This window comes from Podarcis muralis, chromosome 2, assembly GCF_964188315.1.
Source record: "Podarcis muralis chromosome 2, rPodMur119.hap1.1, whole genome shotgun sequence".
Lineage (NCBI taxonomy): Eukaryota > Metazoa > Chordata > Lepidosauria > Squamata > Lacertidae > Podarcis > Podarcis muralis.
The window spans coordinates 114,456,991-114,470,447 of NC_135656.1; the positions used below are offsets into that span (position 1 = coordinate 114,456,991).

At 45.6% G+C, this 13,457-nt stretch overlaps 1 protein-coding gene across 2 annotated transcripts in view; it reads right to left on the reverse strand.

The window, feature by feature from the left end:
• Window positions 1-4,914: 4,914 nt before the first annotated feature.
• Window positions 4,915-13,457, reverse strand: part of LOC114592429 (tripartite motif-containing protein 10-like) — a 647,260-nt gene continuing 638,717 nt past the window's right edge. For both annotated transcript variants that reach the window (XM_077922202.1, XM_077922200.1), the window contains exons 5-8: window positions 10,816-10,838; window positions 10,146-10,264; window positions 8,239-8,271; window positions 4,915-5,915 (exon numbers count right to left, since the gene is read on the reverse strand). In XM_077922202.1, coding sequence (XP_077778328.1) covers window positions 5,356-5,915; window positions 8,239-8,271; window positions 10,146-10,264; window positions 10,816-10,838 — 735 coding nt within the window. In that variant the 3' untranslated portion in view covers window positions 4,915-5,355. The remainder of the gene's footprint in view (window positions 5,916-8,238; window positions 8,272-10,145; window positions 10,265-10,815; window positions 10,839-13,457) is intronic.

Sequence of the window (13,457 nt, forward strand, 5' to 3'; positions counted from 1 at the left end):
TGCCCTGAATTCTTGGGATACAAAAGCTGCCCCATTATCTGATACAATGGTCTCAGGTTACCCGTGGGTTGCAAACAGCTGCCTCAACACCTTGATTACGGCAGCTGATGCCATGCTAGGGACCATCGCCACTTCTAATCATTTGGAATATGCATCGACGATAACCAAAAAGACCTTCCCCTGGAATGGCCCAGCAAAATCTAAGTGCAGCCAGCTCCAGGGAGATCTGGACGCATTTCTGGCCGCACCTCTTGGCATGCCTTGCATGTTCGTACCCATTGTTCTATGTTCTGGTCCATTCCAGGCCACCACACATAACATCGGGCTAGCGACTTCATCCTGACCATTCCCGGGTGTCCCATGTGAAGCGTCTCAAGAACCCTGTTTCTCAGTGGGGCTGGGATGATCACCCTATCTCCCCACAGGAGACAACCCTTATGCATGGACAACTCGTGCTGCCTTGTCGCATAAGGCCTGAATTTGTCTTCATGTGGACCACCTGGCCACCCCCTCCCCGCCCAAGTGAGCACACAGGAGAGAACAGCATCTTTCCTCGTTTTCTCAGCTATATCAGTAGCCATTACAGGAGCCCCTGGAAGTGTTTCCAGCATCATTATGTGCTCCGCTGGAGCAGGATCCTCATTGCTCCCGCCAGGAAGGGGCAATCGACTCAGCGCATCAGCGTGGCACAACCGTTTCCCCGGCACATGGGTCAAGGTGTACTGGAACCCGTTCAGGAATATAGACCAACGCAACATTCTGGGGGAGAGAATTTGTGGCGTTTGTTTGTTTGGGTTGAACAGCCCTAACAGTGGTTTGTGGTCCATTTCAATGGAGAAATGGCGACCGTACACATAATCATGGAACTTTTTGATTCCTGCCACAATTGCAAGCGCCTCTTTGTCAATTTGAGCATAGTTGCGCTCCGTGGGCAACAACGTACAGGAATAGAAAGAGATGGGCTTTTCCGACCCATCCGGTTCCCTATGACTCAGCACCGCCCCCAGGCCGTATTGAGAGGCATCACATGCCAGGACCAGCGGCTTCGACTCATCATAAGGAGCAAGGACGCTCCTGCTACTCAGCATTCCTCGCAAGGAGTCAAAAGCCTTCTGCTGCCCCTGCCCCCATCGCCACACATTCTTTTTCTGCAACAGTCTATGTAATGGTTCAGCTACCAAAGCTTTCTGGGGTAAGAACGAATGATAAAAGTTAATAAGTCCCAGGAATGACTGCAACTCCGTCTTGTTCTGTGGTCGTGGTGCCTCGATGATGGCCTTAATCTTAGCATCTGTGGGGTGGATGCCTGATGCATCAATTTTAAACCCCAAGAAATCCACAGTTGGCACCCCAAAACTGCATTTTTCCTTTTTTAGTTGCAACCCCACCTCCTTGAACTTGAACAACACTGCACAGACACGCGCAACCAGTTCCTGTGGGTCTTTTCCAGCAATTAAAACGTCATTAAAAAAATGGCAAGACCCCCGGCAGACCTCTTAACAGGCATTCCACGAGCCCTTGAAAAATCCCTGGGGCCACACAAACTCCAAATTGTAATCTGTTAACTCTGAACGCCCCTTTATGTGTGACAATAGTCTGTGCTTCCGCTGATTGTGGGGTTACTGGCAGCTGTTGGTAAGCTTGTGCCAGGTCAATTTTAGCGAACACCTTGCCCCCAGCCAGTTTAGCCAACAGATGTGATACGACTGGAATGGGGTATGAATTTCCCCTGAGTGCCTTATTGATAGTACATTTGTAATCTGCACAGATCCTGACTTCCCCACTTGCTTTAAGGAGCGTGACGATTGGAGTATCCCACTTAGCAGAGTCCACGGGTGAGAGAACTCCCTGCTTGACCAATTTATCCAGCTCTGCTTCGATCTTGGGTTGCAGTGCAAATGGCACTCTCCTTGGTTTGAGTCGGATTGGGGCCACCCCAGGGTCCAATTCGAAGTCAACTGGGGGCCCTTTATAACAACCCAGCTTTCCATTAAAGAGACCAGCAAATTCTTTGCATAATGCCTCGCTGATCTCAGGGCAGGTTTGGATTGAATTAAGCCCTGATATACTCAGTCCCAGGGCGGGGAACCAGTCAGTGCCCAGGAGACTGGGGCGACTGCCCTTCGCAATCACCAGTTTGAGTACCGCCTGTTTGTCCCAGAACTGTACTCTCACGGCACACATTCCCATGACATGGATGCGGCCTGCTGAATATGACTGCAAAGCTGCCAGGAAGGGCTCCAGAGGGGGCAACTTACCCCTGGGGAAGAATGTCCTCGCGGTCTGGTCCGACACGATAGCGAATCCAGATCCGGAGTCCACCTCCATGTCGCACAGCTGACCCTCAATCTTCACCTTGACGTGTGCCTTGCCTTGCGCTGGAAACTGCACGACCCTCCCGTTGATCTCCGTTACGTAGTGGCAGTCCTTTAGAACATGGTTTGCTGTGGGCGGTCTGCGATGCTCCAGTCTAGGTGCTCCTGTCGCTCCCAACGCCGCCGATCTACAGACCCTGGCGATGTGACCTGTCTTCCCGCACGTCCGACACATAGCATCCCGGAAACGACAACTCTTCCGCTCATGGTTTCCGCCACAACCAGGGCACCTGCCTTGGTGATCTTTGTGCACTGTGCAGGCCTGACGCACTGACTCGACCCCACAGACTGGGCTCTGGCTCGGAGTAGCCTCTAGCTCGTCCATGGCATGCGCAACTTCTATCTGTGGCTTAGGGGCCTTGCGACTGGCATCAAGCTCCTCTCTTTCATAATTCTCCGTGGCGGTGGCCTCCTTCAAGGCTGAAGCAAGGGTAACCTCTTCTTTAGCCACGATGCGTCTTCTGGCTTTCTTGCTGCTCAGACCACCGATAAACCAATCCAGGAGAGTCTCTTCCAGATTTTGGAAGTCGCAGTGCTGCAGTTCAGCTAGAAATGCAGATACAGACTCCCCAGCACGCTGCTGCCTCTTATGAAACTCCATCCGCCAGGCCATCTTGGTCTCAGTAGGCGCCAAATGGCTTGTTAGGCAGGAAAGAATATCTTTGAGAGATGTCTCACTTAGCTTCGCTGGAGCAAGCAATGCCTTGGCCAGCTTGAAGATCTCAGGCCCACAGTAGCTCAGGAATGTGGCCCTTCTTTTGCTGGCATCGGTGATCCCTTGAGCCACTGCGAAGAACTCGAAGCGTTCGACGTAGTCTTCCCACGTGTGGGGCTCTGATGGCTGGAAGGGCTCCAATACCCTCGGACTCTCCATTGTCCTGTGGGCAGGGTCGTCTTCTCAGCTGGCCAGTGAGTCTTGTTCTTAGCTACAATCCGGACTCTGAAGCAGGGCTGCGTTTAACCGCTCCTCAGCATTCCGGATCCCACCTTCGTCACCAGTTGTTGTGACGTGGGGTTTGTGATTTCAGCTCTCTTGACATAATATGCTGGAGACAGTTCTCTAGTAACACTTCTTTATTAAAGCAAACAAGACTGGGGCCTGAGGAGGGGAGAGCTACATTTATAGGGACAGGGAACTAGCTAGAAAGGATACATTTTGGAGGGAACAATATCAGGCAATCACAGTCCTGCCTTTTGGAGGAAACCAATAAGACAGAGGATCCAAATACAGCAGCTTAAATGAACCAATAGTAGCTGTACCCTCTGGAACCAAAAGGCAGTTACTTTACCCTAATGCAAATACAGACAATAATAATACAGATATAAAATCCTTTGACTCAATACACAACAGTCTCCCTAGACATATGGGTGCCAGCTTCGAATATATTAAAATAGTGGGTAGAATGGTTTTGGTTTTTTTTTTACTATGATCCTCAGCCCACATTCACCCATAGTCAGAGCTCTCAGCAATCATTCCACTCCAACACAAAGTGCAAACACTCCCAGGATATATACATATTCCTTTTATTGTGTAATTGTGATGATCTCTCTCTGGGAACTCATGCAATCCCAGTTTCAAGACCATTTCTGCCTACAAATGTTTGCAGTGGTCATAACTTCTTCATTTCTTATCAGTCTATGTCCTGCTGCTTCCTTCAGAAATCCCATAAATTTTCATGCCAGAAATGTTCTGTTGTGATTTTCTCTTTGGTCCCCTTTTGTTTCATTATAGCCCAGGAGTGCCCTTCCAAATGGCAATAAGGGGGAAACATTCTGGAAATATTGCAGAATAGCTACTGAAGCACAGTGGATGTGTGCATAGTCCAGCGTCAATCCATGACTAAGGCACTATTATTGCATCAATGACACATCACATTTTACACCCACAAAAAGTTGAAGGGCTCCTCAACATCCTGCAATGGAGGTTTAGGAGCTTTTCTTTAATACTGGTTCTTTTTTTTCAACTTGCATATACCTCCCAAATAACCAAAATTTGAAATCCATAAAATACAAAAAGAAAAATGATTGAAAATAATACAAAAGCTGTTCCCCCCAAAAAATTATGTAAAACCATAACGACAGCATAAGATCATGGACAATTAACAGAGCATCAAAAACCAGCAATAGAGAAAACAATGTATTTTTAAAGATTAAAGTATATTTAGTTACTAAAAGCTAGGGGGTGGGGGAGATCCTGCCGATTTTGAAATAAATGTCATTGGTTGTGCATCCCATTAACTAAGTTGGGGACCACAGCAAAGTCTCCATGTGCCTTACATAGGGCACACATAGCCAAGTTGCTAGACTACAACTCCCATCATCTCTGACTCCTGACCATGGTGGTAGGGGCTGATGAGAGTTGTAGTCCAACATCATCCAGGACACACCATGTTGGCTACCCCTGATGCAGAGAATCCAATAGTTAATACAAAAGATTAATGAAGCAATCCCAAAAACAATGAGCCAGAGACCTCACAGAATTCAGAGATACTTATGTCTGAGGAAGTATAGAGGTGGTGAGGATAAAATTTGTGGGGGGGGGGAGGAGAAGCTTGCTAGGTTGGTGCTGTAGTTGGAAGGAAATGCAAACAATATGTGTGAGGTAACAACTTAAAATGAGCTTTAGTAGCAAAAGTGGGAAGGGACTGTTTTCTAGGAATACGTGTGTATTTTAATAGTTGGTGTAGGCAAGCAATGAAAAGAAGATTAAAGTTGGTGGAGGCTGAACCCTTTTGATGAACAGATTGTTAATTGACACAGTCAAAGTGTTATGGTTTGTTAAGGACTCAGCTGCAGAGAAAATTCTGGGAAAGGGAAGGAAAGAGAAAATCCCAAGTTTTGTTTCTTTTCTTATTTCTGCTGATTGTGACTTCTCTCAAAGGTTCTCTGCAAACAGATCGAAACTGGCAAATGTTTTCATCTCAGTCATTCTGGTGTGGAGAGAAACTCCAACTGGGCCTGAGAGGCCAATTTCGTCTCCTCAGGAGATACTGAGGTGGGTTTCATTTCCCCCCAGATAAAAGAAAGGGAGGAGGGTCTCTCTGGAGAACGAGGCCCCTGAGAATGTGTGGAGTTCGTCTCCTGAGTCAGCATCAGAAAAAGACACACGTCCCCCTTCATAGTCCAGAGTCACCCGGATCCTCCTGGGCTCCTCACTCAGGGGAAGAGGAGAGGAATCAGGGGAGGTGAAGGCAAAGTACTCACCTCCTGACTTCTTCACAGCCCAGATCCCTCCCTCAGAACCTAAGTCAGTTAAGGAAGCATGCATTACTAAACGTGACCAGAAAGAGGTGAGATTACCCTTTCTCCTCACAGACTTGCTGGCAACCCCCAGAGCCCACCATTCCCCACTTTCCATAGTGACTTCCCAGAAATGTCTGCCTGCTGTGAATCCCTCACATCCCAACACACAAGGCATGTCACTGAATCTCTCAGGATTGTCAGGCAGGGCTTGCAGTTTGGCTCCATATCTCACGCTTTTCCGATCCTCAGACACGATGAGCCTGGCATGGGCTGTGTCTGGATCCAGAGTGACATTTGCTGTTGAGAGAAGATGAGGAAAAGAAAAGAGAGACAGAATCAGCCAAGAGTCAGAGACAGACATCCTGATCCAAGAAACACCCAGAAGAACCAGATTTCCTCTCAGATAAATGGGCGTCCACACATTTCATTCAGGATTCGGACCCTCCCTTCTTTCTGCCAGACTCACCTCAGAATAAATTCCTTCCCAGCAGGTTTTTAAATAATGCTTTTTTGTTCCTTTTTACTCAACATATTTTATTGCGTCCCTCTTGTCAATCCAGTCATGAAGCAAAACAACCCAGAAAATATTCCCTAAGCTCTTCTATGCAGTGAAGGGGAGGAGGAAGGGATGGGGGCAAGAGCAGAAAAATGACGCTCCTTTGAATCACTCGTTGTGAATTGCCCATTTGGGGCTTTCAGAGGCTTACATTGAAATCAGAGGGAAGAAATCAACGTAGGCAAGATTTGCATGCCCCAGACTTGCAGAGGTAGTTTCACCATAGTTTCACCACAGAGTAGGAAGGGGGGAGCCCAAGGGGGAAAACATAGACTGTCAGTTTCCGCTCAGACTCAGAGACAAGGACACCGGAAATAGCTGATCCGAAAAATCATAGGCTCGAGAGAGTCTGTGAGAAGCAGGAAAGAGAAAAAGAGAAAGTGGGGGTTTTGTTGTTGGAAAAGGAAGGGGCAGAGCTCAGACTTGGCAACAGCAAATTTGGGGGAACACCCCGAGGACTGAGCTCCACAATGCTTTATGTGTTTGAGCAATAAATCTGAGTTGGTTACTACCAGAGTGTCTCGCATCTGTGGGAGAGAACCCCAAGCCATTACAGTTCAGTTATTTGCTCCGAAATTTCAAGTATCTTACTGTCGTGGAAATTAATCCTTTCTTTTTGCCTTCTGCTATTTAAATGCAAGAGGTCAAATCATTTCTAATTGTCCATTTTTGTATTCACAAGCCTTTTGCTTGGAATTCTTTTCCAGCCGATAAGCTTGGTGTCCAGCCTAGGGCTGGCGTCTAGCCCAAAATTAAGGAGTTGTGTTTATTTTTTCACTACTCCAGATTACATTCCTGCTTGAAAAGTTTCTGTATTCTTTACTTCATAATACTTGTTTTTCAGAGTGAGAAATCCATCTTTTAAACTATTTTCTCTGGGAGCTTTCCGTTTCTGCTGCTTAATCCATGACCAAGAGCGCCCCCCCCCCCCGGTGTTTTTTTTACTTCCTGGGCAGGGAATTATTTTGAGAAAAACAAGTGGAAGGGGGCAGCTCTCTGTGCACATGCCCTGCTGGTATTAAATCAGCATGATCTGAATCAGCAAATTAGAAGACAGCAACAAATGCAACAGGGAACACCTAGTGGTATGAATGGGAAAGACTGAAGATGCTCTCTTCATAGATAAATTCAGGTACAGTGGTACCTAGGGTTACATACGCTTCAGGTTACATACACTTCAGGTTACAAATTCCGCTAACCCAGGAATAGTACCTCGGGTTAAGAACTTTGCTTCAGGATGAGAACAGAAATTGTGCTCCGGCGGCGCAGCAGCAGTGGGAGGCCCCATTAGCTAAAATGTTAGACCTTTTTTTTGTTCCTTTATCTTGGAGCATCAGAAATCGCTTCAAAGAGTCAATTAGACAGCAGTAATATCATTTATTTTTGCCATGACAAAAAAAGGTACAGACAGGCTGATGTTCATTGCCTGCTGCCCCCGAATTCTGAGCAAGCCAGCTTTTTATACATTTGCAGAATACAATACTACCTGATTTCTTGTAAACCGAAAGTTATGGCAACTTCCTATGTCCTTACATGGGCTTGCCCCCCCTTCCTTCCTGCAATGGCCTCACAAGCCTCTGCTTATCTCTTTACAACCTTGAAAAATAAACATTTGAGCCTGTTCCATCAATGCCAGTCTTATTCTCCCCAGACATTCCAAAGAGAGGCCCATTTTACTGTAACATTTGAGAGAGGAGGAAATGCCTAAAAGAGTTTTTGGGATCATATAGAGAACAATATTCTAATGGTGCTTCAGGTTAAGAACAATTTCAGGTTAAGAACGGACCTCTGGAACAAATTAAGTACATAACCCGAGGTACCACTGTATTTGTGTGTGAGGACTGCTCATCTAAATAGAATAGAGCAAAAGTGCTAATTAACAGTCAAATCATGCTCAGATGTGGGCAAGACCAAAGGATCCAGCAAAAGCAAAAGGGGAACGAGAAGACTGAGTTCAAGTACTCCTCCCTCTTAGAATAACACCAAGGAAAGGACAGGCCATTTAATCCCAATGAAATACCAGCTCCCAACTCGTGCTTGAATTTGCTCCATCACAAAAGTTACCTTTCTGAGGATGTCTTCCGAATGACAGAGCATCTGAGGAAGCAAAGAGATATATAGACTGAGCGCAGACTTTTATACCTCAAATAATTTTGTGACAACATTTTCACTAAATGACATAATATCAATTGTTTCTTTATTTCAAGTAAAATGTTGATATAGAACCAACAATTACACATAAGAAAACTGTATGAAAAGATAAAAATAAAAAAAATGTTAAACTGAGAAATGACAGAAACACTGCAATATCAATGTATTAAAAGAATGCAAGGGAGAGCTGTCTATAACCTTAACAGTTGTCCCAGGTAAACGGATGAAACATCAATTATTGAAGTCAAAATTGTTAACCATAATGACAAATTAAACTTGCAGAGGAAGAATTTGCCTGACCAAACAATTAAAATTCTTTCAGATTCTTAACAAACATTATGGCAGAAGCAACAATGGGGCAGAAATTCAATTTATTTTGCATTCACACTTTCTGAAACAATATGGGAACTGAAGCACAGCAATCCTTCAAAACACACACTTATCTCAATTTTGCTATGAAGTTCTCCAACCGACTGATATATTAGGGGAATCTCTGCATAAAGCTGAATATGTTAGTGAAAGTCACCCACAAAATAGAATTCTCCTACTGAAAACTGCTTGAATAATTGTATACATTAGCCAAATATCTGTTTCTTAGGAGAAATTTGCTGATGAAATACGCTGATGAATTTAGTGAGCATTAAACCACAAATGGGACGCGGGTGGCGCTGTGGTTAAAACCTCAGCGCCTAGGACTTGCCGATCGCATGGTCGGCGGTTCAAATCCCCGCGGCGGGGTGAGCTCCCGTCTTTCGGCCCCAGCTCCTGCCCACCTAGCAGTTCGAAAGCACACTTAAGTGCAAGTAGATACAGTGGTGCCCCGCAAGACGAATGCCTCGCAAGACGGAAAACCCGCTAGACGAAAGGGTTTTCTGTTTTGGAGGTGCTTCGCAAAACGAATTTCCTATGGGCTTGCTTCGCAAGACAAAAATGCCTTGCGAGTTCCTGCAGGGTTTTTTTCTCCCCCCCCCCCTTTTCCCAAGCCGCTAAGCCGCTTAACAGCTGATCGCTAAGCCGCTTATCAGCTGATCCGCTATGCCGCTTATCAGCTGATCCGCTAAGCCCGCTAAGCCGCTAATAGCGCTAATCCGCTAATGGGCTTGCTTCGCAAGACGAAAAAACCGCAAGACGAAGAGACTCGCGGAATGGATTCTTTTTGTCTTGCGAGGCACCACTGTAAATAGGTACCGCTTTACAGCGGGAAGGTAAACGGCGTTTCCGTGTGCTGCGCTGGTGCTGGCTCACCAGAGCAGCTTTGTCACGCTGGCCACGTGACCCGGAAGTGTCTCCGGACAGCGCTGGCCCCTGGCCTCTTAAGCGAGATGGGCGCGCAACCCCAGAGTCGGACACGACTGGCCCGTACGGGCAGGGGTACCTTTACCCTTAAACCACCACCAAGAGAGGCTGGTGAATTTTCAAGGAGATTTAAAAAACAAAACACCACAAGAACACTCAGGAGATCATGATGGTTGCAGCGCTAGGTATGTCAGCTGCTGGTGGGAGTCTGAAGAAGAAGAGAGAACTTAGGAGATAATTCCACAGCTGGGAAACAAGCTTGAGCTGGGAGTGGAGTAACGGTGTGTTTGTTAAGAGCCGTTCTAATGTCCATCGGGATGGGAAAACACAAGTGGAGTAGAAAGAACCAAAATGAAAAGGAGGTTCGGTATAACTGTGAACTGAACACTGGAGCAAAAATAAATTCTGACTTTGCTCCTATTGCTGTTTGTGGCAAGAGTAAATAAAATACAGTAAGAGCCTGGCATGTTCAACTTTCGGACTAATATATTGTCCAGTGTAAAATCCTTGCAGCCACTCATTACCTTTGATTTCCTTCATCCCAACATACAGAATGGGATGTTTAACGTGGAAATTTGAGATCCGCCTCTTCAACTTTGATAGGAAATCCATTGGATTCTTAAATGTTTCCCTTAGCTGACACCTGATGGGGAAAAATAAACATTAACCCATTCAATTGCAGAATTTCTGAGTGCAGCAGAAGAAAGCAATTGAGAGGAGGAAAGCTGAGAGACACACACAGAGGAATGGAGTCACAGAGGGGAGATGATTCCTCCTTACTAGGGACTCCAGAGCCAGACATCTGAGGGCCAAAGGAGCAGCCCTAGATCTCTGAATCTCCTCAGTTAAATCTACTCAAATGGAGAAATGAAATCAAGTGATACCATCCTGCTCAGAGCTTTTCAATTTCGGCTGCATTACCTACAATGTGGAGGAGAAAAAGATGATTGCTGCTGTTGACAAAAGTGAAATGTTCCTTCTATCCTCTTATCATGAACCTGTGTGACACCTTGAAGTTACGTATTGCAGCTGAGATATGTTCAGGAACATGGCACACACCTCAACTCCTGCTCCATTGTTGGAACCTTTCACCACATCCTAAGAGCCTGGAGGGGTAGGTTTTATGTCCTCTCCTCCTGGACCTTTCCCAGTTTCACAGAGTGATATTAATGGAGATGAGCAGGATTCACTTACCTCTGCAAGGTGCTTTTCACATCCTAGAAAGGAAAAGAGGAAAAGAAGAATGGGATTCACTGCCTACCACAGGCTGTATAATGAAGACCCATCAGACCCTGGAAGGGATGCCCTCTGGCCCTCTGGGTGAGTCTACCAAGCAAACTCCAAAGTTTTGGATAGGAATGGATTAATCCAGGAGTTAGCAACCTTTTTCAGCTGTGAGCCGGTCCACCATCCCTCAGACCATGTGGTGGGCCGGACTATATTTTTTTGGGGGTGGGGGTAATGAAAGAATTCCTATGCCCCACAAATAACCCAGAGATGCATTTTAAATAAAAGCACACATTCTACTCATGTAAGAACACGCTGATTCCTGGACCACCCCTGGGCCGGATTGAGAAGGTGATTGGGCCGCAATCAGCCCACGGGGCCTTAGGCTGCCTACCCCTGGATTAATCTATCATTTCAATTTCTCTCAGTTTTTAACTTTCTGATCTGAAGTTTAGTTCTCCAGATTAGTTTCTGATTATTATTTTTTTAAACCTGATGAAAATTCATGGGATCGTCTCCTCTGTTTTTCCAAGGTATCCATAGTATATTGGCCACAGGAGAATTTATGAATAAGGGTTCCAGCTGAAAGAGTTTCATTTCCAATTTCTGAGATATCCTTAAATTTAACCACATGAGCTGGGCAGCTTCATACTATTTAGCTAAATTAGGTACTGCCAGTCCTCCTTTCTGCATAGGAGTCCGCATTGGAATAGTATCCACTCTCAGGTGTTTCCTTTGCCAAATAAAATTGCCAAATAAAGTGCTGGTTTTGACCTATAAAGCCTTAAATGGCTCAGGGCCACAATACCTCAAGGACCACTTCTTTCCATATGAACCTACCCAGACCCTGAGATCATCTTCTGAGGCCCTTATTCATGTGTCCCCTCCACGAGAGGTCCAGAGAGTGGCCACATGAGAACGGGCCTTTTCTGCAGTGGCTCCCTATTTGTGCAATACTCTCCCCATTATGCACCTTTAGGCGCCAGGCAAAAACGTTCTTCTTTGCTGATTGTCATCCAATGACCTTTGAAAATGTGTTTTTTGAGGGGTTATTGAGTTGTTTCTGTTTTTATTTGGATTATGTATTCTGTGTTTTTATATTTTTTATTTTAAACAATATTGGATGAATGGAGAAGACTGAAGTTGCTCCTCATAGATAAATTCAGGTACCATATTTATGTGAATCTAATGTGCTATCACCCCTTCATGGATCATTGCCTTGCCGTGGCGAAGGGGCTTGAAGAACTCAGAGAAGCTATGAACTACGCCGAGCAGGGCACACAAGATGAACAGGTCATAGTGGAGAGTTTTGACCAAACGTGATCCACCTGGAGGAGGAACCGGCAAGCCACTCCAGTATCCTTGCCAAGAAAACTCCATGGACAAAGACAACAGGCATATAAAAGTTATGACGCTGGAAGATGAGCCCCTCAGGTCGGAAGGCATCCAACATGCTACTGGGGAAGAGCGGAGGGCAAGTACAAGTAGATCCAGAGCTGATGAAGCGGCTGGGCCAAAGCCGAAAGGATGCTTAGTTGCGGATATGCCTGGAAGCGAAAGGAAAGTCCAATGCTGTAAAGAAAAATATTGCATAGGAACCTGGAATGTAAGAACCATGAACCTGGGTAAGTTGAAGGTGGTCAAAAATGAGATGGCAAGAATAAATATTGACATCCTGGGCATCAGTGAACTAAAATGGACGGGAATGGGCGAATTCAGTTCGGATGACCATCACATCTACTACTGTGGGCAAGAAACCCGTAAAAGAAATGGAGTGGCCCTCATAGTCAACAAAAGAGTGGCAAAAGCTGTACTGGGATGCAATCTCAAAAATGATAGAATGATCTCGATACGAATCCAAGGCAGACCTTTTAACATCACAGTAATCCAAGTTTATGCACCAACCACTGGAGCTGAAGAAACTGAAATTGACCAATTCTATGAAGACTTACAACACCTTATAGAAGTGACACCAAAGAAGGATGTTCTTCTCATTATAGGGGATTGGAATGCTAAAGTAGGGAGGCAAGAGATAAAAGGAACAACTGGCAAGTTTGGCCTTGGAGATCAAAACGAAGCAGGACAAAGGCTAATAGAGTTCTGTCAAGAGAACAAGCTGGTCATCACAAACACGCTTTTCCAACAACACAAGAGACGACTCTACACATGGACATCACCAGATGGGCAGCATCGAAATCAGATTGATTATATTCTCTGCAGCCAAAGATGGAGAAGCTCTATACAGTCAGCAAAAACAAGACCTGGAGCTGACTGTGGCTCAGATCATCATCTTCTTATAGCAAAATTCAAGCTTAAACTGAAGAAAGTAGGAAAAATCACTGGGTCGGTAAGATACAATCTAAGTCAAATCCCTTATGAATACACAGTGGAAGTGAGGAACAGGTTTAAGGATTTAGATTTGGTGGACAGAGTGCCTGAAGAACTATGGATGGAGGCTCGTAACATTGTACAGGAGGCAGCAACGAAAACCATCCCAATGAAAAGGAAATGCAAGAAAGCAAAGTGGCTGTCCAACGAGGCCTTACAAATAGCGGAGGAGAGAAGGCAAGCAAAATGCGAGGGAGATAGTGAAAGATACAGGAAATTGA